The following is a 26,468-nucleotide window of genomic DNA, read 5'->3' as shown; positions in this document are numbered from 1 at the left end:
ACTCTATCCTGCGCAAGCTTCTTCATCTCCCAGTACCTACTGCAACCTACATCCTTCTGAATCTGCTTGGTGTACTCATCTCTTGGTCTCCCTCTACGATTTTTACCCTCCACGCTGCCCTCCAATACTAAATTGGTGATCCCTTGATGCCTCAGAACATGTCCTACCAACCGATCCCTTCTTCTAGTCAAGTTGGGCCACAAACTTCTCTTCTCCCCAATCCTATTCAACACCTCCTCATTAGTTATGTGATCTACCCATCTAATCTTCAGCATTCTTCTGTAGCACCACATTTTGAAAGCATTTATTTTCTTCTTATCTAAACTATTTATCGTCCATGTTTCACTTCCACACATGGCTACACTCCATACAAATACTTTCAGAAATGACTTCCTGACACTTAAATCTATACTCGATGTTAACAAATTTCTCTTCTTCAGAAGCGCTTTCCTTGCCATTGCCAGTCTAAATTTTATATCCTCTCTACTTCGACCACCATCAGTTATTTTGCTCCCCAAATAGCAAAACTCCTTTACTACTTTAAGTGTCTCATTTCCTAATCTAATACCCTCAACATCACCCGACTTAATTCGACTACATTCCATTATCCTCGTTTTGCTTTTGTTGATTTTCATCTTATATCCTCCCTTCAAGACACTATCCATTCCGTTCAACTGCTCTTCCAAGTCCTTTGTTGTCTCTGACAGAATTACAATGTCACCGTCAAACCTCAAAGTTTTTATTTCTTCTCCGTGGATTTTAATACTTACTCCGAACTTTTCTTTTGTTTCCGTCACTGCATGCTCAATATACAGATTGAATAACATCAGGGGTAGGCTACAACCCTGTCCCACTCCCTTCCCAACCACTGCTTCCCTTTCATGCACCACAACTCGTATAACAGCCATTTGGTTTCTATACCAATTGGAAATAGCTTTTCGCTCCCTATATTGTACACCTGCCACCTTAAAGATTTGAAAGAGAGTATACCAGTTAACATTGTCAAAAGCTTTCTCTAAGTCTACAAATGCTAGAAACGTAGTTTTGCCTTTCCTTAATCTAGCTTCTAAGATAAGCCGTAGGGTCAGTATTGCCTCACGTGTTCCAATATTTCTACGGAATCCAAACTGATCTTCCCCAATGTCGGCTTCTACTAGTTTTTCCATTCGTCTGTAAAGAATTCGCGTTAGTATTTTGCAGCCGTGACTTATTAAACTGATAGTTTGGTAATGTTCACATCTGTCAACACCTGCTTTCTTTGGGATTGGAATTATTATATTCTTCTTGAAGTCTGAGGGTATTTCGCCTGTCTCATGCACCCTGCTCACCAGATGGTAGAGGTTTGTCAGGACTGGCTCTCCCAAGGCCGTCAGTAGTTCTAATGGAATGTTGTCTACTCCCGGGGCCTTGTTTCGGCTCAGGTCTTTCAGTGCTCTGTCAAACTCTTCACGCAGTATCATATCTCCCATTTCATCTTCATCTACATCCTCTTCCATTTCCATAATATTGTCCTCAAATACATCGCCCTTGTATAGACCCCTCTATATACTCCTTCCACCTTTCTGCTTTCCCTTCTTTGCTTAGAACTGGGTTTCCATCTGAGCTCTTGATATTCATACAAGTGGTTCTCTTTTCTCCAAATGTCTCTTTAATTTTCCTGTAGGCGCTATCTATCTTACCCCTAGTGAGATAAGCCTCTACATCCTTACATTTATCCTCTAGCCATCCCTGCTTAGCCATTTTGCACTTCCTGTCGATCTCATTTTTGAGACGTTTGTATTACTTTTCACCTGCCTCATTTACTGCATTTTTATATTTTCTCCTTTCATCAATTAAATTCAATATTTCTTCTGCTATCGAAGGATTTCTACTAGCCCTCGTCTGTTTACCTACTTGATCCTCTGCTGCCTTCGCTACTTCATTCCTCAGAGCTACCCATACTTCTTCTACTGTATTTCTTTCCCTCATTCCTGCCATTTGTTCCCTTACGCTCTCCCTGAAACTCTGTACAACCTCTGGTTTAGTCAGTTTATCCAGGTCCCATCTCCTTAAATTCCCACCTTTTTGCAGTTTCTTCAGTTTTAATCTACAGTTCATAACCAATAGATTGTGGCCAGAGTCCACATCTGTCCCTGGAAATGTCTTACAATGTAATACCTGGTTCCTAAATCTCTGTCTTACCATTATATAATCTATCTGATACCTTTTAGTATCTCCAGGGTTCTTCCATGTATACAACCTTCTATCATGATTCTTAAACCAAGTGTTAGCTATGATTAAGTTATGCTCTGTGCAAAATTCTACCAGGCAGTTTCCTCTTTCATTTCTTACACCCAATCCATATTCACCTACTATGTTTCCTTCTCTCCCTTTTCCTACTACCGAATTCCAGTCACCCATGACTATTAAATTTTCGTCTCCCATCACTACCTGAATAATTTCTTTTATTTCATCATACATGAATAGGAAAATAGGAGTGCGGGTAAGCTACTACAAACAGCATAGTGAACGCATTATTGTGGCCAAGATAGATACGAAGCCCACACCTACTACAGTAGTACAAGTTTATATGCCAACTAGCTCTGCAGATGATGAAGAAATTGAAGAAATGTATGATGAAATAAAAGAAATTATTCAGATAGTGAAGGGAGACGAAAATTTAATACTCATGGGTGACTGGATTTCGAGTGTAGGAAAAGGGAGAGAAGGAAACGTAGTAGGTGAATATGGATTGGGGCTACGAAATGAAAGAGGAAGCCGCCTTGTAGAATTTTGCACAGAGCACAACATAATCATAGCTAACACTTGGTTTAAGAATCATGATAGAAGGTTGTATACATGGAAGAACCCTGGAGATACTAAAAGGTATCAGATAGATTATATAATGGTAAGACAGAGATTTAGGAACCATGTTTTAAATTGTAAGACATTTCCAGGGGCAGATGTGGACTCTGACCACAATCTATTGGTTATGACCTGTAGATTAAAACTGAAGAAACTGCAAAAAGGTGGGAAATTATGGAGATGGGACCTGGATAAACTGAAAGAAGCAGAGGTTGTACAGAGTTTCAGGGAGAGCATAAGGGAACAATTGACAGGAATGGGGGAAAGAAATACAGTAGAAGAAGAATGGGTAGCTTTGAGGGATGAAGTAGTGAAGGCAGCAGAGGATCAAGTAGGTAAACAGACGAGGGCTAGTAGAAATCCTTGGGTAACAGAAGAAATATTGAATTTAATTGATGAAAGGAGAAAATATAAAAATGCAGTAAATGAAGCAGGCAAAAAGGAATACAAATGTCTCAAAAATGAGATCGACAGGAAGTGCAAAATGGCTAAGCTGGGATGGCTAGAGGACAAATGTAAGGATGTAGAGGCTTATCTCACTAGGGGTAAGATAGATACTGCCTACAGGAAAATTAAAGAGACCTTTGGAGATAAGAGAACCTCTTGTATGAACATCAAGAGTTAAGATGGAAACCCAGTTCTAAGCAAAGAAGGGAAAGCAGAAATGTGGATGGAGTACATAGAGGGTCTATACAAGGGCGATGTACTTGAGGACAATATTATGGAAATGGAAGAGGATGTAGATGAAGATGAAATGGGAGATAAGATACTGCGTGAAGAGTTTGACAGAGCACTGAAAGACCTGAGCCGAAACAAGGCCCCCGGAGTAGGCAACATTCCATTGGAATTACTGACGGCCTTGGGAGAGCCAGTCCTGACAAAACTCTACCATCTGGTGAGCAAGATGTATGAAACAGGCGAAATACCCTCAGACTTCAAGAAGAATATAATAATTCCAATCCCAAAGAAAGGAGGTGTTGACAGATGTGAGAATTACCGAACAATCAGTTTAATGAGCCACAGCTGCAAAATACTAACACGAATTCTTTACAGACGAATGGAAAAACTAGTAGAAGCCGACCTCGGGGAAGATCAGTTTGGATTCCGTAGAAATACTGGAACACGTGAGGCAATACTGACCTTACGACTTATCTTAGAAGAAAGATTAAGGAAAGGCAAACCTACGTTTCTAGCATTTGTGGACTTAGAGAAAGCTTTTGACAATGTTGACTGAAATACTCTCTTTCAAATTCTAAAGGTGGCAGGGGTAAAATACAGGGAGCGAAAGGCTATTTACAATTTGTACAGAAACCAGATGGCAGTTATAAGAGTCGAGGGACATGAAAGGGAAGCAGTGGTTGGGAAGGGAGTAAGACAGGGTTGTAGCCTCTCCCCGATGTTATTCAATCTGTATATCGAGCAAGCAGTAAAGGAAACAAAAGAGAAGTTCGGAGTAAGTATTAAAATCCACGGAGAAGAAATAAAAACTTTGAGGTTTGACGATGACATTGTAATTCTGTCAGAGACAACAAAGGACTTGGAAGAGCAGTTTTACGGAATGGATAGTGTCTTGAAGGGAGGATATGAGATGAAAATCAACAAAAGCAAAACTAGGACAATGGAATGTAGTCGAATTAAGTCGGGTGATGTTGAGGGTATTAGATTAGGAAATGAGACACTTAAAGTAGTAAAGGAGTTTTGCTATTTGGGGAGCAAAATAACTGATGATGGTCGAAGTAGAGAGGATATGAAATGTAGACTGGCAATGGCAAGGAAATCGTTTCTGAAGAAGAGAAATTTGTTAACATCAAGTATAGATTTAAGTGTCAGGAAGCCGTTTCTGAAAGTATTTGTATGGAAGTGAAACATGGACGATAACCAGTTTGGACAAGAAGAGAATAGAAGCTTTCGAAATTTGGTGCTACAGAAGAATGCTGAAGATTAGATGGGTAGATCACATAACTAATGAGGAGGTACTGAATAGGATTGGGGAGAAGAGGAGTTTGTGGCCCAACTTGACCGGAAGAAGGGATCGGTTGGTAGGACATGTTCTGAGGCATCAAGGGATCACCAATTTAGTATTGGAGGGCAGCATGGAGGGTAAAAATCATAGGGGGAGACCAAGAGATGAATACACTAACCAGATTCAGAATGATGTAGGTTGCAGTAGGTACTGGGAGATGAAGAAGCTTGCACAGGATAGAGTAGCATGGAGAGCTGCATCAAACCAGTCTCAGGACTGAAGACCACAACAACAACAACACATTTCTTCAATTTCTTCATAATCTGCAGAGCTAGTTGGCATGTAAACTTGTACCACTGTAGTAGGCTTGGGCTTCGTGTCTATCTTGGCCACAATAATGCGTTCACTATGCTGTTTGTAGTAGCTTACCCGCACCTATCCTCTTTTTTTTTTCATGAAACTCTGGTTTTCATTTTAGTAGAAGTAGTAGTGATGATTTCTGAAACAACCCAAACACACGAAACACTAATTTTCACAGTCCAACTAGAAGGTACTATCTTGTATTACTTTTTTTATAGTCACTCTTTCACACTGTGCCAACAACACTTTTGTTCATATGTGGTCTACCAATCTTTCCTCTTCCTCTGTTTCTGTTTGCTGAAATACAACAGCTGCCTTTGTTCTTAGTATATATCCTTCATCGTCTGAATCACAGGATTCCATATCTGATATGGAATAGTCATTAGAAGAAATCTCTTAATCACTGATAACTTGTAAAATGCTATGCACTACTTCTTCACTCAACTTTTCAACAGCCATCTTCCGCACACTAAAGGTATGAAGCGAACTAATCCTACCATCTACACTCAACCTCATTGTTGTTGAGGTAACACCCACATTATTGGCTGTGCCTGTTGACAAATCAGGTTAAAACTTCCAAAAAATATTAGACATTAGATACCTGCCGAGGTACCAGTCATAAGGGACATGTAACATTATAACTCCACATCAGTTGCATCTGACTAACACGTTCTGTTACTTGTATTTACCTGTCCTAGGGTTTTGAAAGAAGTGTGAAATTCACAAATATTTGCTTCTTTCACTGCTACCAAGTTTGACTAAAAATGAAGTGGCTGCAGGATGTCTTATTTCCAAAAATACCGTGGCTGCCAGAGGGTGAAGGGTGTCACCTACAGTTGTCTGATGTGGCATTTGATCGACATGATGGTCAAAATCTTAAGGATCTTGGAAGTCTTACACTCATTTCCCAATGCATTCACTCCTTTATGCAATTCAATATTATCCATTACAGGTGTGAAGTATCAGCCATTCAGTTTTTTCAGTAATTAAAGTAGAATAAAGACACTTTGGACTTTAGGTCCAAGTCTTACACTAAAATCATCATGGCCGTCCCATCTCACACCACACACTACACCACACTGCGTCTTACTGCTCTGCTGTGGGCTCCAAGTGTGTCAAGTTGACACTTCTGCAGAGATTAAGGAGTTGTTATGAATGGACATGTTTGCAGCATTACGTGTAACTGCAGCAATTGGCTCAACCATAATGCTGTTCTATTGGTACCTGCTTTTCTTCATTTCTTAATCATACTATTGGCAGCCACTAACTACTCTGTCAATGAGGTATTACAGTTTATAATCATATATCTGCCCTAAAAATAATTCTACGAAGTTGCTAAGAAATGTCATTTCATTGTCTTTCACTTGTGTATTCATAATATTTCTATGTTTCTTTTCATGAATAACAATATCCAATTCTTCTAGCATGTCAAGTTTGTTCCCTTTGTTTTCTATGTGCAAGATTTGTAAGTGTTGTTCTGTTCACTGAGATTGCGCAACAAAATTCTTGTTATATGTATGAGAACAACTGTACAGTGTATGATAGTATGGCTCTAATTGACAACATGAAGGAGAAGCCAGTCACTGATGATTCCCATTTGGTTTCGCTAGATGTTAAGAATACATACTCCGGTGTTTTGGTTATGAAACTGTAGAGATAATCAGAAGAAATGACCTTAAATACAGTAAACTTTCAAGACAAGAGACCAGCGATTTAATTTAACTATTGAACTTTCACAGGCATGGACTATGCCTGACATTTTTAGCAATGACCTAGAAGACAAAGCTTTAGTCTAACCTAACCATTAAGGGTACAATTGTTTATTATAAATGTTATGTAGACAATACTTTGTTGCTTGTTGGCCGTTCCGATGAGGTATTGATGAAACAGTAAAAAAGTTCAGTGACACCCATATCAAAATTAAGTTTACTGTGGACCATGAAATTGACAGCAGTTTTCAATTCCTTCTACATCTACATCCACATCCATACTCTTCAAGCAACCCGACGGTGCATGGTGGAGGGTACTTTGAGTACCTCTATCAGTTCTCCCTTCTATTCCAGTATCGTATTGTTCGTGGAAAGAAATATTGTCGGTATGCCTCCATATGGGCTCTTATCTCTCTGATTTTATCCTTATGGCCTCTTCACGAGATATACGTAGGAGGGAGCAATATGCTGCATGACTCCTCAGTGAAGATATGTTCTTGAAACTTCAACAAAAGCTCATACCGAGCTACTGAGTGTCTCTCCTGCAAAGTCTTCCACTGTAGTTTATCTATCATCTCTGTAATGCTTTTGCGATTACTAAATGATCCTGTAATGAAGCATGCTGCTCTCCATTGGATCTTTTCTATCTCTTCTATCAACCATATCTGGTACGGATCCCACACTGCTGAGCAATATTCAAGCAATGGGCGAACAAGTGTACTGTAACCTACTTCATTTGTTTTCGGATTGCATTTCCTTAGGATTCTTCCAATGTATCTCAGTCTGGCATCTGCTTTACTGACGATCAACTTTATATAATCATCCCATTTTAAATCACCTAATGCCTATCCCAGATAATTTATGGAATTAACTGCTTCCAGTTGCTGACCTGCTATATTGTAGCTAAATGATAATGGATCTTTCTTCCTATGTATTTGCAACACATTACACTTGTCTACATTGAGATTCAGTTGCCATTCCCTGCACCATGCGTCAATTCGTTGCAGATCCTCCTGCATTTCAGTACAATTTTCCATTGTTACAACCTCTCGATATACTACAGCATCATCCGCAAAAAGCCTCAGTGAACTTCCGATGTTATCCACAAGGTCATTCCTTAATTTGAATGTTAAAAAGCAGGGCAGTAAGCACACATTTACCATTTGCAGAAAAGCGACAACTGATGCTGTGATTACTAGTGATTTGTGCCATCTGCAGTCTTATAAAGAACCTTCCTTCCATGGTGGAGTGGAAAGTGCAGTATACTGATTGCAGTGTGCACTACACCAAGATCAAGAAGGTAGAGGTAAACATAATTAAAAAAGATAGCAGTTAACACTTGTTACAAAGCATATATTAATAATAAATTGCTGCATAAAGGTAATAAGCACCGAAGGAATAGATTTAACTGAGATTAAATGAAAATGGTCATGATTCTGTGCCCACAAAAGACCATGAACATTTTTAAACCCACAGTATTAAAATAGTGTGCCTGACAAATAATCTAATTAAGTATAACTTCAAGCATGATATTGGTACAAAGATAAATAAGTTCAAGTTTATGAAATCCAATGCACACCCTTGATGCAGGGTATATTGGACAAACAGGAAGAACAATGGATCAGGCACAAGTAAGAGAAAGTTGCAGTCAGATTAAGTACTTATGACAAATCAGTTGTAGTGAATCATGTATACAAGACAGGCCATCCCATTAAGACGACGACTTACAAAAGTTGCTCATAGAAAAGAAAGAGAGGAAACTTGTTAGAACTACTGGAGATTGCCATTTGCAAAGAGAAGCATGGCAATATTCTGAAGGCACAAATGAAAGACAATGAAATGATATGAAACTTCCTGTCAGATTAAAACTGTGTGCCAGACCGAGACTCAAACTCGGGACCTTTGCCTTTCGTGGGCAAGTGCTCTCAAGGTCCCGAGTTTGAGTCTCTGTCTGGCACACAGTTTTAATCTGCCAGGAAGTTTCATATCAGTGTACACTCCGCTGCAGAGTGAAAATCTCATTCTGGAACGAAATGATATTTCTTAATGGCTTTGTAGAATTATTTTTAGGGCCAAAACATGATTATAAATTTTTGATACCTCTTTGATGGAATAGCTAGAGGCTGATGATCATCAGCTTAGGAAATGAGGAAAAGTAGGTGGCCAATTGAAGAGCATTATGGTTTAGCCAATAAGCTGCAGTTATACAGTAATGCTGTGGACATGTCAGTTCACATTAACCTCCAGATCCGTACAGAAGTGTCAACTTGACACTTTTGGAGCTCACAATAGAACAGAGTGGCCTGGTGTAATGTGCAGTGTGAGATGGGGAACCACTGATAGATGTCGAAGATTTTAATCTAAGGAAAGATCCCAGAGCCTATTTTATCTTCCGTACACTGCAGTTTATATTTTAGCATTTTATCTTTAGAAGCTATTTTTTACAACTAGATGATGATGATGATGATGATGATGATGATGATTATGATGAGCATCCCTCAAAACATGTTATTGAGCTGCATATAGAACAGAATATGGTTGAATGCTATCAATGATTGCTGCACTCCTAAATTGTTTTTGTTGCTGACTGTAGGAATCATTTCAGTGGAACTGTGATCAACAAAATCACAATACCAGATAAAAATATAATTTTCATATAGACTTCGCCTCCTTGACTGGGGTTCAGGGTGGAGCTATGTGCTTTTGGTGCAAAGATATTCATTAAGATCCTACGTATCATAAAGCAAGCAATTGAGAAGCCCACCCCACTCAAAAGAAAATCAAAAACTTACCTCTCTAATTACTTGCCAGCTAATGTGACTATCTAAATCAATAGTTCCATATGTGGGGTGATTACTCATAAAGAAGTGAAATGAAACAATCTAGGGCTAAAAATAGAAAAGGTTCAATTATTGTTCACTCACAGAACCCACATAGTTTGAAAAAATTTACATCACTACTTCATAAGACTGATACTTTTTAGACAGGTAGCTAATTCTAAAATTGTCAACGAAGGGCATAAATATACAACGTGATGTGGCAGAGACCACAGCAGATGTATTAATGACATTATATGAAATTCATGTGTAGTCGGCAATGATAGCTATTTTCAACTGGCTACTTGTTTCAGGGGACACGTTTGCTATAGGCTCCAATGAGTTATCGGGTCACTCATTGTGCTTCGTTCAGAAGCCAGTCATTTGTTCACCAACCAAGTCAATGGAATACATGAAGTTAATGCATCTGATTTCAATGCTTAGTCAATGTATTTCAGATTGTTAGAAGAAAATGAGTGAAATTTTGCTATTAAAGTGCCAACTGTTGTGTAAGAAATTGCTAATTTACAACACTTCCTTTCATTTATTATTGCACATAAATAGAAGAATTGATAAGGTGTCAGTGGATGTGGAAGATTTTTTTTATTTGTAGTTGTGGTGCCACTGACAAGGGGACCACATGAACTTCCCTTCACCAACTTGATTCATATTGACAGGGTGTGCAGGATATGGATGGGACTTCAACATATATAAGTAGAAAGACGCAACTCACAACCAATTTTGAGAAAATTGGGTTTGAAAATTTTAGGCATGTGTATATATTTTGTATGGTTACTAATATGCAACAAGTCCATAGCTGAGCAAATAAGCACTTAGTTTCATAAGTGTGAGGTCTGGATTGAATCTTGCTGCTGGTATTACTTCCTTGTACTTAGTTTTATAAGCATGAGGTTTCTGTATCGAATCTCACTGCCAGTACTCTTATCTTTTTATGAGTTATCTGCACCAGTACTTAATACTGTGCTTTGATGGGCATGGTATGCCGCAAATTTGTGTGGTGATCAGTGACCGTTTATAAATGTAAATCAAGTTTCTTTTGAAAATAGATATATTGAAAAAACCATGCACATGCAAAAATTTGATGTACCTTACATGTGATGTGTTGTTGTTGTGGTCTTCAGTCCGGAGACTGGTTTGATGCAGCTCTCCATGCTACTCTATCCTGTGCAAGCTTCTTCATCTCCCAGTACCTACTGCAACCTACATCCTTCTGAATCTGCTTAGTGTATTGATCTCTTTCTACGATTTTTACCCTCCACGCTGCCCTCCATTGCTAAATTTGTGATCCCTTGATGCCTCAAAACATGTCCTACCAACTGATCCCTTCTTCTAGTCAAGTTGTGCCACAAACTTCTCTTCTCCCCAATCCTATTCAATACCTCCTCATTAGTTACGTGATCTACCCACCTTATCTTCAGAATTCTTCTGTAGCACCACATTTCAAAAGCTTCTATTCTCTTCTTGTCCAAACTGGTTATCGTCCATGTTTCACTTCCATACATGGCTACACTCCATACAAATACTTTCAGAAACGACTTCCTGACACTTAAATCTATACTCAATGTTAAAAAATTTCTCTTCTTCAGAAACGATTTCCTTGCCATTGTCAGTCTACATTTTATATCCTTTCTACTTCGACCATCATCAGTTATTTTACTCCATAAATAGCAAAACTCCTTTACTACTTTAAGTGTCTCATTTCCTAATCTAATCCCCTCAGCATCACCCGATTTAATTTGACTACATTCCATTATCCTCGTTTTGCTTTTGTTGATGTTCATCTTATATCCTCCTTTCAAGACACTGTCCGTATGTTGCAATAAATATAGTTTTCCATGTTTCTACAGTCAGTATCATCCTGATTCATGCAGTGCTGAATAGGTTACACATTATAATCTTCACGAATGTAGATGTAATAATGTAAATAAAATGACTACACTGATTTGATTGAAAGTCCTCGTGTATCCTTTTTTTGATTTTCGATCTCCTTGAAGAAAAAATATTTTTCTAATTTTTTTCATGTTAAATATTATAAAAGTAAATGAGTGATTAAATATTGATACTTTTTATTGTATTAATAAATTTGTTGTTAGAATTATATGGGATTGAAAAATAAACTGCCAGCATCGAGATTTGATCCAGAGACCTCACACATATGAAACTAAGTGCTTACTTGCTCGGCCGCGGATCCCATGAACACTGGTGATCCTACAAAGCTTACAGTATAAGCATGCCTATAATTTTCGAACTCAATTTTCTCAAAACTGCTTGAAAGTTGCCTGTTCCTGTTTATGTATGTTAAAGTCCCAGTCGTGCCCTACACACTCTGTAGGTATGAATCAAATCGGTGAGGGGAAGTTTGTACTGTCTTCAGTAATCATAAAAAGATCACCATAAATGACATTCACAGTTATAATCTAAAAATTACTTCATAGTAGACAGAACTGCCTTTCACTTATGCTTCAAGCTGGCTTTTTAACTACAGAACAAAAGTTGCGCGTGCACACATGCGCACATGTCTGTGATTTGAAATATGGCCATAATTGTAGGTGCAAGCTGGAGATAAAGAGAGAGGAAAATACATAAAGAAATCTGTGCGAACTATTTTGTTACAATATGATCACTAACGTAAAAAGAGACAATGTTGACTATCATCTTGATGCAGTGAGTGACATCTAATCATGCCTCGAAAGATAGCACACAGTTTACACTACGTACCACTGTCTGCTCTCACCTTTATTATGATGCTCGAGCTCCCCAAGCCACCTCCTGGGCAGAGCTGATCTAGACGTGTAGCCTGTGACAACACTCCTCGTGTAAAGCGTAACAAACACTGACTCGTTATTCAGATTCAGTGCCCATTTCTTTGTCATGTACTCTTTGTGGTAGACTTTTTAGCCCTGTAACACAAAGAATAATGTCTGTATCTAGGTGTGGTAGCTACATATTGTACACAGGAATGTATAACCTAAAATGCACCAACTGAAAAGCGGAAGCACTGTTCGTATACATTGATGAATTCAAGAGTTGCTCAAAGAAGGAAACAGACATGGGCATGATCTTGTTGACACCTTTAAAAGTGGAGGACACAATAGGATTCAGAAATTCCTTGAGGATGACTACAGAAGATATTTAAGTATTTTGTGTTTTCTGATGACTGGAGATTGCTTTATGAGTTTGTTGCATTTGTTCAAGGGGTACAAAATATATCAACAAAAAGTCATCAGAGTTTGGTTACTCTTGTTTGCTTCATTGATTTTGCACTGACACCACTTTTTAACTCATTGCCAAACATCATTTTGTTTTTATGTGATAATTATTGTCCTTGGGGTGTCACAACTCCCATTTTTCTCTACAATGATCTATAAGTTGCTTGGTTTCTTCACGTTTTCACTCCATACTTAATGAGAACACACTGCGGCAACAACAGTACAGTCAGTCAAGAGGTCACTTCATGAGCAAATAGAAATCTGTTTATGAAACATGTGGTTTTGTGACTTACTACATGATATTCTGTGTAGCAGCATAGTTGAGATTCACTTGCCACTGACTTATGTCCACACTAGCAATGTTCTGTAACATTAAGTCTGAAAATCTTATTCTGGATAGGATTCAAAATGCCTGCAAATTGTCCCGCAAGCTCCAGATTCAAGATGTAATGTCACGAACTGAAGACATAAGTCATGAACTCATTTGAGCTACTGTTTGGATGCAGCTGTGCTACAATGATTTGCAGCTTTGCATCCCAGTGCATACTTGGCTTAAGACTGCTGCAGCTGCACATTTATTATCTCTGTATATCTTTCTTGGATGTAAATGTAGTGCTCACACCCTGCCCAGGTCTTCTCTTTCCTTTGCCAGGTAATACAAACCAATGTTGACATCTATATCAGACTTAAGATGAACAAAGTATAGCAATACTATGTTGATGGTTTTGAGATTACATCCAGTTGCTGATTTTGAGGTTACATCAATTTGCAGTTAAAATAAGGGGCTTGAGCAGCACACAAAATTGCGTATAGTTGAGGCTACTGAAGATCGTTCTAAATAAATTGAAATGAAATGTTTAGGGCAAAATATAAATCACTCTAGTTCAGTTGCAAATAGATGCAACCCCAAACTCATAAATTTAGTAAACATCTATTGGATTATGTTCTTCACTAATAATGTTATATTTTCATGACACTTTTATCAGAAAAGCATTATGGTGCACTTCTTGTGGTTAAATAATCATACTTTTCGACAATTTTTCCTTCTCCCAGAAACAGTGCCATACAGAGTAGCTTTTCTGCAGTGGGGTTTTACTATGATACACTCCTGGAAATTGAAATAAGAACACCGTGAATTCTTTGTCCCAGGAAGGGGAAACTTTATTGACACATTCCTGGGGTCAGATACAGCACATGATCACACTGACAGAACCACAGGCACATAGACACAGGCAACAGAGCATGCACAATGTCGGCACTAGTACAGTGTATATCCACCTTTCGCAGCAATGCAGGCTGCTATTCTCCCATGGAGACGATCGTAGAGATGCTGGATGTAGTCCTGTGGAACGGCTTGCCATGCCATTTCCACCTGGCGCCTCAGTTGGACCAGCGTTCGTGCTGGACGTGCCGACCGCGTGAGACGACGCTTCATCCAGTCCCAAACATGCTCAATGGGGGACAGATCCGGAGATCTTGCTGGCCAGGGTAGTTGACTTACACCTTCTAGAGCACGTTGGGTGGCACGGGATACATGCGGACGTGCATTGTCCTGTTGGAACAGCAAGTTCCCTTGCCGGTCTAGGAATGGTAGAACGATGGGTTCGATGACGGTTTGGATGTACCGTGCACTATTCAGTGTCCCCTCGACGATCACCAGTGGTGTACGGCCAGTGTAGGAGATCGCTCCCCACACCATGATGCCGGGTGTTGGCCCTGTGTGCCTCGGTCGTATGCAGTCCTGATTGTGGCGCTCACCTGCACGGCGCCAAACATGCGTACGACCATCATTGGCACCAAGGCAGAAGCGACTCTCATCGCTGAAGACGACACGTCTCCATTCGTCCCTCCATTCACGCCTGTCGCGACACCACTGGAGGCGGGCTGCACGATGTTGGGGCGTGAGCGGAAGACGGCCTAACGGTGTGCGGGACCGTAGCCCAGCTTCATGGAGACGGTTGCGAATGGTCCTCGCCGATACCCCAGGAGCAACAGTGTCCCTAATTTGCTGGGAAGTGGTGGTGCGGTCCCCTACGGCACTGCGTAGGATCCTACGGTCTTGGCGTGCATCCGTGCGTCGCTGCGGTCCGGTCCCAGGTCGACGGGCACGTGCACCTTCCGCCGACCACTGGCGACAACATCGATGTACTGTGGAGACCTCATGCCCCACGTGTTGAGCAATTCGGCGGTACGTCCACCCGGCCTCCCGCATGCCCACTATACGCCCTCGCTCAAAGTCTGTCAACTGCACATACGGTTCACGTCCACGCTGTCGCGACATGCTACCAGTGTTAAAGACTGCGATGGAGCTCCGTATGCTACGGCAAACTGGCTGACACTGACGGCGGCGGTGCACAAATGCTGCGCAGCTAGCGCCATTCGACGGCCAACACCGCGGTTCCTGGTGTGTCCGCTGTGCCGTGCGTGTGATCATTGCTTGTACAGCCCTCTCGCAGTGTCCGGAGCAAGTATGGTGGGTCTGACACACTGGTGTCAATGTGTTCTTTTTTCCATTTCCAGGAGTGTAGTTGCTAAAGCTAATGAAAATCATCAGTGTGTTCTGTGAAGTAAAATGCTAACAGCAGAGAGTATGAAACCTAGAAAATTAAAAGAATGCTTGAAAGAAGTCATATGGAGATTAAGTTCGCGCATGGATTCATCAGGCTACTTTTTCCTGTTAAAAGAAGCCATCTAGAACTTCATATTGAATGGAAATTTTGCAAGGTTGCATTTATTTTGCCACAAAACAGTATAAATAGGTAATAGTAAAGTAGAAACAATGTAAAAAAATAAAGAACATAAATAACTGCAAATGCATAATGGTAGACAAAAATGTTCTTTATTTTTTCTAACTTAATGGAAAAGCACACACATTCCGGTAACTGGCCAATGTGCTCAATATGGGGTGTGACCACCTCTGGCAGCAGTAAGGCTGACAATGTCAGGGCATGCCATGAATGACGTCATCAATCTCATGTGGAGGCAATAATGCCCTTCATCTTGCAGAACTGCTTGTAGGTCTTGTAGAGTGGTTGGTGGATGCTGACATGATGCAACCCATCTCCCTAGTGCATCCCAGACTTGCTCTATGGTATTGCATAAATTGGGAGAGTGAGCAGGCCATGCCATGTGTGCAATATCTTCTGTTTCCAAGAAAACTTCAAGCACCTGAGCTGTATCAGGTTGAGCATTATCATCCATTAGTACAAAGTCTGGGTCCACAGCACCTCATAACAACCACAAGTGAGGCCCCAAGATCTCATCAAGATAAGAGCAAGTCTGGACTCATCTATGAAAAGAACATTAGCCCACTGTTCAACCATCAAAGTGGCATGTCGACTACTCTATTCTAGACACTCCCTTCTGTGAAGATACTAGAGGTACACATTCAGCAGGTCTCTGACAATAAAGACCACTCTGCTGAAGCCTTCTGTACATCTTCTGCCTCAATACAGCATGTCCGGTGGATGCTGCGAGGTCAGATGTCAGATGCCAGTTGCCGTGCAGTACTAACATGGTATCATTATGTTCTTACAGCCAAATAACAGTCCTCTCTTTATGATGTCACACATAGTTGGCCCAGCCCTGGTCTTCTGGATACAGTTTTGTTCTCTATAAACTGTCGCCACATCCAAGAAACAACAGAATGATTCACATTCAGCCATGGGGCAAAATCAGTTTGCGACTGTCCTGCTTCCATTCTTCCTGTGGCCCTCCACCGCTGAGTGTCTGATAGGCACTGTCTGTGACTGTGCACACAGTGATTCTGGATGTGGGGTTACCCGGGAACACTACTCCATTTGATAGGTGCCATGATGTCATCGTTGGCATGGTTGCCCATTGCCCGGAATGCCATCTTCCATGCAGAACAAGGTCATATGGACATGTGTGGTTATATTGTGAATTAGGAAAGGATGGGGAAATAGCAGTTTGTTGCTTTAATTTTGGACACTAGTGTAGTAATATGTTGTAAAGAGGACTCCGTATTTATAGCATCCAGTCTTTGAAAATTACAGAGCAGTCAAGTAGTTAAATATTAAACTACCAGTGGGAGATAACAGCAGATATTTAATTTATAACTGAGTAAGCAGCAACTTCTTGTGGAGTAGCAGCTTTCTGTGTGATTTCATAGTTTCTTTTTAACTGCCATGAGCACTAACAAAATTACACAGTGTAGTGATAATTTATTCTTAAAATGGTGTACATATTAAATTTATGACATATCTGGACCTTTTATTATTGACTGGCTCTGTATCCCTAAAGGTTTCTCTCTTTGATGGGATAGGATCCACAGAACATGATGTACGGATGGATGAACACACAAATGCAGTGATGATTTTTCTTATTCCATTGTGTGAGCTTCATATTCCATTGCTTTAGATTCATATGTTTTTCATTAGATTTTAATTGTGGGCAAATGTGTTTATACTACTTACAGACCTCTGTAGACTATGTTTGGTAAAATTTCTTAATTAGAAGTAATCTCAAGAGAAATTAGGTTAAGTTGTCCCTCAGTTTTATTGGGAAGGTTGGAATCATTAAGTACATTTCTTGGATCATTACTGAGGCTTGAAACACCAACTATATTTTGTTTTGTCATTACTTAATATACTGTACAGTGACTGACTGCTTAAATTATTGCTCTTTATATTATCGTAGTAGCCACTATTAGCATTGATGGTTCCTTGAGTGCCCTACAAAAATGCCTATCACATTAAGTTCATTTTCCTTAATCACAAAGGCCCATATTACATAGCCAAATATCTTAGATCAGTGATAAAAGCACTTCAGTACACATTAAATATTTTATGAAAAAAAATTGATAATATTATTGTACATTGCATTACCAGCCTAACCTTTAACAAGTTATAATTTTACAGCTTCTTTTTCATCTTGATTTTTTTTTCTAGTTGTTAATCATTATTAGAATTAAATGTTGAGACTTAGGTAAGCAGTCTGCAGGTTTAGCTGCTATCCTTTACTGTCATTTCCTGTGCGAGTCGAGCTCCAACATGCTCCATTGAGTTGATTTTATGTGATATTGGTAGCACTTGTGGAGTGAGCTCTTTGCCAAATTAGTTCTCAGTGGTGGTAATTATCGTAAAACTTCCTGCTACTTGTTCTGGCCTCTTCTGCAAGTGATTGAATGTTTTTGTTTCTGCCATGCAGAAGTTTTCCACTTAATGGATTCAGCTTGGGACTCGCTGTCAAGAATAAGCAGTGAAGCTGCATATAAAGATGGGAATGAAATAACCCCATTGATGATGTGACATCTTATCAGTCACAGGTATTAAAAATCGTCTCAGGCTTGCATGGCAGTTAATCCTGCTAACTGCTGGTGTTGGATTTTTGGTAGTCCCTGTTCATTTCCACATCTTGTTTGGAAGATCAGGATGCTGAGAATTTGCCCAAGTCAGCTTTTCTTCTGGCAGAGCTCATCCAATTTCCGTACGTCGTAGAGCAACTCGTTGCCATAGATGATGTAAAGTGATGGCTGAAATTCATTCAGGGCGATTGGCTGGAGGTATATTTTCAGGTTTTCAACTGAATTGAAAATTCAATTTTGTGCATAATATTTCAGGGACTGACCTGCTCATCTTCTTTCACTTCTCTAAACAGTGTTCTTGTATGCATTCCTTGCCTGGGCTCCAATTAGTTGATGAGATGTGGTGCACTATAGACTATTCAAATATTTTAGGGTACTTCCCGCAGATTGTGTGGTAAGAATGGGACATTGGTAGTGGTGGGGGCTCAATTGCGAATGAGTACTCTGTGATAGGTGAGATCCAGTTCAACAGCTGCAGCCTGCTCACAAACACACATCTTCCATAACAGCTAGTAAGTCTGCAAACAGCTTTATTAAATGATTGTCAGTATGACAAGCAATTTGACAAGAAATAGCCACATAGACAACAGATCAACCAAAGCAAAACGAGTCCAGCTACAAGATATGAGGAAGAAATGTCATGTTGTTGTTGTGGTTTCAGTCCTGAGACTGGTTTGATGCAGCTCTCCATGCTACTCTATCCTGTGCAAGCTTCTTCATCTCCCAGTACTTATTGCAACCTACATCCTTCTGAATTTGCTTAGTGTATTCATCTCTTGGTCTCCCTCTATGATTTTTACCCTCCACGCTGCCCTCCAATGCTAAATTTGTGATGCCCTGATGCCTCAGAACATGTTCTACCAACTGGTCCCTTCTTCTTGTCAAGTTGTGTCACAAACTCCTCTTCTCCCCAATTCTATTCATAACCTCCTCATTAGTTACGTGATCTACCCATCTAATCTTCAGCATTCTTCTGTAGCACCACATTTCGAAAGCTTCTATTCTCATTTGTCCGAACTATTTATCGTCCATGTTTCGCTTCCATACATGGCTACACTCCATACATATACTTTCATAAACGAATTCCTGACACTTAAATCTATACTCGATGTTAACAAATTTTTCTTCTTCAGAAATGCTTTCCTTGCCATTGCCAGTCTACATTTTATATCCTCTCTACTTCGACCATCATCAGTTATTTTGCTCCCCAAATAGCAAAACTCATTTACTACTTTAAGTGTCTCATTTCCTAATCTAATTCCCTCAGCATCACCCGACTTAATTTGACTACATTCCATTATCCTAGTTTTGCTTTTGTTGATGTTCTTCTTATACCCTCCTTTCAAGACACTGTCCATTCTGTTCAACTGCTCTTCCAAGTCCTTTGCTGTCTCTGACAGAATTACAATGTCATCGGCGAACCTCAAAGTTTTTATTTCTTCTCCATGGATTTTAATACCTACTCCGAACTTTTCTTTTGTTTCCTTCACTGCATGCTCAATATACAGATTTAATAACATCGGGGATAGGCTACAACCCTGTCTCACTCCATTCCCAACCACTGCTTCCCTTTCATGCCCCTCAACTCTTATAACAGCCATTTGGTGTCTATACAAATTGTAAATAGCTTTTTGCTCCCTATATTGTACATCTGCCACCTTAAAAATTTGAAAGAGAGTATACCAGTTAACATTGTCAAAAGCTTTCTCTAAATCTACAAATGCTAGAAATGTAGGTTTGCCTTTCCTTAATCATTATTCTAAGATAAGTCGTAAGGTCAGTATTGCCTCACGTGTTCCAACATTTCTGCGGAATCCAAACTGATCTTCCCCGAGGTCGGCTTCTACCAGTTTTTCCATTCGTCTTTAAAGAACTCATGTTAGTATTTTGCAGCTGTCATAAAACAAATAAAGAGGGAAAGATATAGTATAGGACGAAATGTAAAATAAAGAACATGTATCACATACTAATTGTGTGTCAGCCCCCTGACAATCTGTCCCATGACAACCTGTTCATTAATATTACCTAAATATAAAGTTTCCTTCCTGTGACTCCATGTCTTTCTTGTAATTGTAAAGCTGTAGGAAGCAGTCTCTCCCCCCCCCCCCCCCCTTATTCTCTTTATTGTGTAACTGGAACAGCTTGTGGTTCCTGCAATCCTCTTAAGCACATTTGTAATGAGATTTTTACTTCCTTGTGGCTCTTCTGATATAAATTTAATGGAATAGATGGTATGTAGGATAGTGTGTGACATTACAGATGGAGTTTTTAGAAGTGACACCCAGCACATTCATAGAACTCTAGTTGCCGGATGTCACACACGATGGATGTGCAGTGGAAATGTGCACAGATGTCAAGAATTCAGTAGCAATTATTATAGGCACTTCATAGTAAATTGTGACTTTAGAATGACTAAATCACAGTAGCTCTCCTGATTGCTCATCATTCTTTCAGCATCTGTTTTAGTATTAGTTTCCATCTACCAGTAAGGAGGAAGGAAAATGTAAAACATTTTGAGACCTGTGATTCTACACTACTTCATATTGGTTATGACTTCAAGTTGCTGTGTTATGACATAATTTGCTCCTGTATGGCGTGTAATAAATTATTTTACAGTGAAGTTTACTTTTTAAATTCACTGCCTTGGTACTCAGTTTCTATGGGATTTTTACTAAATGTAAGATTAAATATGTAAATTAATCTCTGTTTGGATTAAAGTACATGCATGGAAAATAAATATGTATCGTTTAATTTGCCTGTTGGGAACAGCATTTCCTGTCACTCATTAGCGTGACGTTAATCATCTTACCAGTTCTCTTTTATTTCAGATAAGGAATGTCCTATGTATAATCAGTCATCAAGTGCTGAAAACACAGCTTCTTCTCTTGATACTCATTTGTTGCTACAGCAGATGAGGGAGGATGGACTTGCAATGAAAAAGAGTGCACTTTCTCTCCAGCAGCAGACATCACAGGTTTGTTTCATTAGAAGATAAATCATTAACAGAGCCTGTTTAAATTTGTCCTTGAAAGTTGGAATCTCGTGTTGAATACAAAGGTTTCCATAAAATGTGTAGACATTCCCAGGGGATTGAGGGATGAGACAGTTTAAATATAACTCTAAACTGATACAGACATAAGATGATGAATCCTGATTACCTCCAGCAATTACTTGTTATATAATAGGTCATCATCAGTGTCGTCACTTTTGATGAACGTGAAATGTTCTTTTGTAACGTGAAATGTTCTTTAGTAAAGATTTCTCAATGTATCTCTTGTGATTGTCACACATTGCTTTTCACTTTTTTTCCTGACATTGTGCCTATGTGGTTAGTTACCTATGTTGCACAACTTGGTTTGGGATTCCAATCGATAAAGTCTAGTGATACTAAATGTGAAGAATGTGGGAAAACCCATATCCTCCTCTCAATCTTACCCTTTACTCAAGGCAATCTCATATATCATTAGTAATATCTGCTGTAGTCACTATCATGGAGCACACAAATATGAGGGTGGTTTGAAAAGTTCTCGGAATCACCACAAGAGGTCTGCATTAGCGCAAGAGTTGTTCAGATGATATTCATTGGACTGTTGCCTGTAAACACATGCCATGTCAGTGCTCTTCCAAGAGAGCTGTGGCAGTGACATGGCTGTGTTGTCTTTTCTGTGTAGTGATTTGCAAAGATGGAAAAAATTGAGATTTGAGCAGTGATTAAGTACTTCGTAAAGAAAGGAATGAAAGCACAGGACATTCATGCTGATTTCCAGAATACACTGGGGGACTCTGCTCCTTCATATTCAACTGTTGCCAAGTGGACAAATGAATTTAAATTTGGTCAGGAGAGCTTAGATGATGATCCGAGCAGTGTTCGACCAAGATGTGTCACTATTCCAGAAATCATTGCAAAAGTGCACAAAATGCTCATGGAGGATCTCCGATTGAAAGTGCGTGAAATTGCTCACACTTGCCAGATGTCATCTGAAAGGGTATATCACATTTTAACTGAATTAGAAATGAAAAAATTATCTGCAAGATGGATGACCCAACTCTTGATGCAGGATCAAAAACGTGCCGTCGCCATGGCAAGATTACATGAACTAAGGTATGAATTGTTGCCAGCCCGCTCCCCCCCCCCCCCCCCCCTTCCCTTATTCACCTGATATGGCTCTATCAGACTCCCATCTCTTCCCAAAATTGAAATGTTTTCTAGGTGGACAAAGATTCACTTCAAACAAAGAATTGATAGCTGGAGCCGACAACTGTTTTACAGGCCTCGAGGAAACTCATTTTCGAGATGGGATCAAGGCACTTGAATATCGGACAACAGTGATCTAAGTACTTTTTATCTATTCCGTTCCAAGAACTTTTCAAACCACCCTAGTAGCATGCCAAAGAGATGTGTGGTCAGATACACGTGACGAGTACTACTTGCATATACATGAAACAGTGGCCCATGTAAGACCTTGAGACGACATCTAAATCACTTTAATTCTTGGTATTATGACTTTCTTTTCCACTAAACCGTGTATATTACTTGTGTAATAATTCGCTTAGTTCAGTATGTTTACTTTTTCTTACGGCTTAAACTAAACCTTATCAGGCCAAACAATTTCCTTAATGATCTCCTCTTCTTGCATCATGTTTGGAAACTAATCTTTGTACTGAGTTCACTGGTCAGGGTTATCTTTAATTAAGATTTATGAAAGTTTTAGGATGTGCTCTTTAAGCTTGTCTGTTTTAATAATTTTGTGTGTGATGATTAACTACATTATCAGATGCACTCCTGCAGTGATGATGGAATATAATCAAGACACCATAGATAAAGAAGCAGTACTTTTTGCTGTACAGTGTCTTGTCTCATCTTCCCTTGTACTCACAGCTTGCATTTCAAACTCATAAGTGCTGGGATTGTTTAGCTGACTTCCTATACTCAAGTCTCCATTCTCATTAACTTTGTCAACACTCTATGTTCCAGCACCACTTTATAAATTGCTTTCAAACAATAGTCATTGTTGTGTTTGGGTATCTGTGTGGTTGTGTGCATGAATGTGTGTACATTTGCTAGAAAAAGAGCTATTGCTCGAAAGCTATAATCCTTTCATCATAAGAATAAACCTGATAAACATTGTACTATGTATTTTTCCGCATTTTCTGGAACCTTATTAGATTTTCGTTTCATGTGGGGCTGCAGCCAGGCTGTCTAGAGTCTGTCAAGTACGATAATAAGGGTACGTTTTGTGCTGTGTGTAGTGCGCACATTGACTTAGCGATAATACAGGACAACAGCTTTACCAGCGCATTTAACTTAGACAGCACTGGCCGGTCAGCTGGTACAGCTAGCCTACAGTGACATGGCCAACTGCAGTTCCCACTAAAGAGAGACGAGCAGAGGAGCAGTACAGCTTTTAATGTCATTTAATTTTTAAGCAGTTTGAAATAATGCACTGTAAATCTCCCACAATACACTCCTTAGATGACTAGATGAAAACCGCGACATGTTATAACTTTTAGCTAACGTACTATTGTAATTAAAAACAAGAATGATGAAAATTCCTGAGACTTAACCATAGGGTAATTTTTCTGGATAAGCTGTGTGTAATGTAAGAGAGTATTGAAGGATTTCACTGTATAGTTAAATATTGAAGCCACTGAAGGTATTACTTACAGTCAGTTGTCTCGTAATCTCTTAGTTCCTTCCTCATCTGAATCCGAGAAATACATTTCAGTTCTGGAAGTGTCACCTGCTACGTTGATAACGAGCCTGTCAACAATAGAATTCCCGAAGCCAACCTGGCGCAGCATTTTCTCTTCTTCTTTTAAGATGAGCCGTTGTATATTCTGCCAGCATTCAGCAATGACGTGTGAAAAAGCTGCGTGCGTTAGTTCCAGTATGTCTGGCAGCTTAACAGTCTTGTTACTTCTCGGGCCAAATCCTGTGGCTTGGCTCCAGCCTCAGTTCTGTTGGGTTCATATTGTAATGGTACAGTAGCAAATGTAAAAATGCAGCATTTGTATGTTGTGCTGGATGCTGTGAAAATGGTTGTTTCTCATGTTTCTACGGTATTTTATAAAACAATGGACATACTCCAAATGAAGAGGATTTGGTTTTTCATTTATGCCTTAAAAAATTAAATTGTTATGTTTTCTTAATTTAAACAACTTTTATGAACAGTCTTTCGTAAAACACGATAAATTTATTAAAAATTTGTATTTTAAATGGAAACAGAAATTTTGTGTCCAATATGTAATTAGAAACAAGATGATGTGCATTATTCATAAAAAATGATGAATTTTATAATTACGAGATGTAGGTATTTCGAATTGAATGAGGAAAAAAAATGTTACTGGGGAGTTTTGAACCAACACATGAATAACTGCAGTTGGTTCACATTCCATTATGCTGCCGACAGCACTACACATTTGTTGTGGATTTGTGTATCAACTGCATTATATACAGCACTGGGAAAACTTCAAAGCCGATTATCTCTGTAAATTTGTGAAAAACATTAAGAACACAACCTATTTCTCGGCACTTTTTAACCATGTTCCACACATGTGTTTCACTATGGAACAGAAAGCAGCCTCAGCCATTTTCATACTGCGCATTAACAGCGCGACAATCAGAGCACAAAGCTGCAGAGACTGTGACTATTCACGATTTTTGAAATAAAAACTACATAGCTAAAGTGTGATTAAGAAAATGTTGATGGCTGTTAATACATTTGAATATATTTAAGTTTCATTTAACGTAACTTAGTAATATTTAATACATAAGTAGGACGTACTTCCAAGAGCATAACAATACCAGTGTACGTGTGCTACAGCTTCTGACCATTCATTGTGTTTGTGTTCGTTTACATCAGGTTTATTCTTATGATTAACGGATTATAGTGTAAGCGCTTTTTCCTGCTATGTGTTTCTGTGCTCCATGCAGCGGCCTGCTGTAGGTGATTGACTGCCTTTCCATTATTGTGAATATTGCTCCATCCAGGGATTTCCATTATTGTTTTGAACTTCATTATGTCTCTGAAAGATATTACCGTTTAGATTATAAATACAGTAAGGAAAGTTCGGGATGGACACACCATCCAGCGCAAAGTAGGTGTGTGTGTGTGTGTGTGTGTGTGTGTGTGTGTGAGAGAGAGAGAGAGAGAGAGAGAGAGAGAGAGAGAGAGAGAGAGAGAGAGATGTAGCAAAATTTCCACTCTTTTGCATGTGTTTGCCGGTGATGTTAATAATTTGTAGCAAAACGTGGAAACTGATGAAGCATCCAGCAAAGTTTAAACCTGGGTAAGAGGATGTAAGGGCAATCTGTTTACCATTATCTGAAAAAATACTTAATACGTAATTAGTTTCAAACATCTTAATTGGTTGATGTAACAGCAAAAGCAATCAATTTTTGACAAAATAAGGTAATCGGATAGATAAAAATATCTTCTCACCAAGCAGCAGCGGAACACACACACAAAAGATTATAATTAGAGAAGTTTCCGAAGCCAGTGGCTCCCTCTTCAGACAGAAGGATTGTAGGGGAGGGAAGAGGGGTGAAGGAAAAGAATTGGAGAGGTCTAGGAGAAGGGTGGATTTTGGGAAGGTCACCCAGAGCTGTTGGTCTGGGGAGACTTACCAGACGGGATGAGGAGAACAGACTTTCCTTCTCATCTCATCTGGTAAGTCTCCTTGAGAGTAGGTGATTAAAGCTGCAACACTGTGTGCCTTAACCAGATAAAAGCTGTGATTCTTTTCATATCATTTGTTGAATAAAGTATTTAGTTGTAGAAGAAAATCTGAAATTAGTCATTTCTGGAAACCCCTACATATTATTACTAGATTTGCAAATGAGATAAAATTTATATTTTTACATTACAGTTATGGCTTTTGTTTCCAGAGGTCAGTGAAAGTGGAGTCAGATGACGATAAGCTGAAGGCATCAGATATTGAGATGCTGAAATCCCTGTCAAAAAAGCAGAAGAAAAAGCTTTTGAGGTAAGAAATATCGAGTTACTTTGCTGATTGCATTATGTTGTGTTCCAAATGCAGGGTGAAAATTGATCATTGAATTTAGAATTGTAAGATTTTTCTTACTGCTGTCTGTGTAATGTATTAACCCACCTGACTAAGTACACTACGTGATCAAAAGTATCCAGACACTCCCAAAAACGTATGTTTTTCATATTAGCTGCTTTTTGCTGCTACCTACTGCCAGGTACTCCATATCAG

General features: G+C 39.3%; 1 protein-coding gene across 1 annotated transcript in view; it reads left to right on the top strand.

The window, feature by feature from the left end:
- LOC126252944 (corepressor interacting with RBPJ 1) overlaps nucleotides 1-26,468 on the top strand; it is a 91,181-nt gene that overhangs the window by 60,759 nt on the left and 3,954 nt on the right. Inside the window, exons 5-6 of the mRNA XM_049953953.1 lie at nucleotides 21,077-21,222; nucleotides 26,137-26,234. Coding sequence (XP_049809910.1) covers nucleotides 21,077-21,222; nucleotides 26,137-26,234 — 244 coding nt within the window. The remainder of the gene's footprint in view (nucleotides 1-21,076; nucleotides 21,223-26,136; nucleotides 26,235-26,468) is intronic.

The sequence above is a fragment of the Schistocerca nitens genome, chromosome 4 (genome assembly GCF_023898315.1).
Source record: "Schistocerca nitens isolate TAMUIC-IGC-003100 chromosome 4, iqSchNite1.1, whole genome shotgun sequence".
Lineage (NCBI taxonomy): Eukaryota > Metazoa > Arthropoda > Insecta > Orthoptera > Acrididae > Schistocerca > Schistocerca nitens.
The sequence above is the reverse complement of the archived record's forward strand: the minus strand, read 5'-3'. Positions and strand labels throughout refer to the sequence as shown.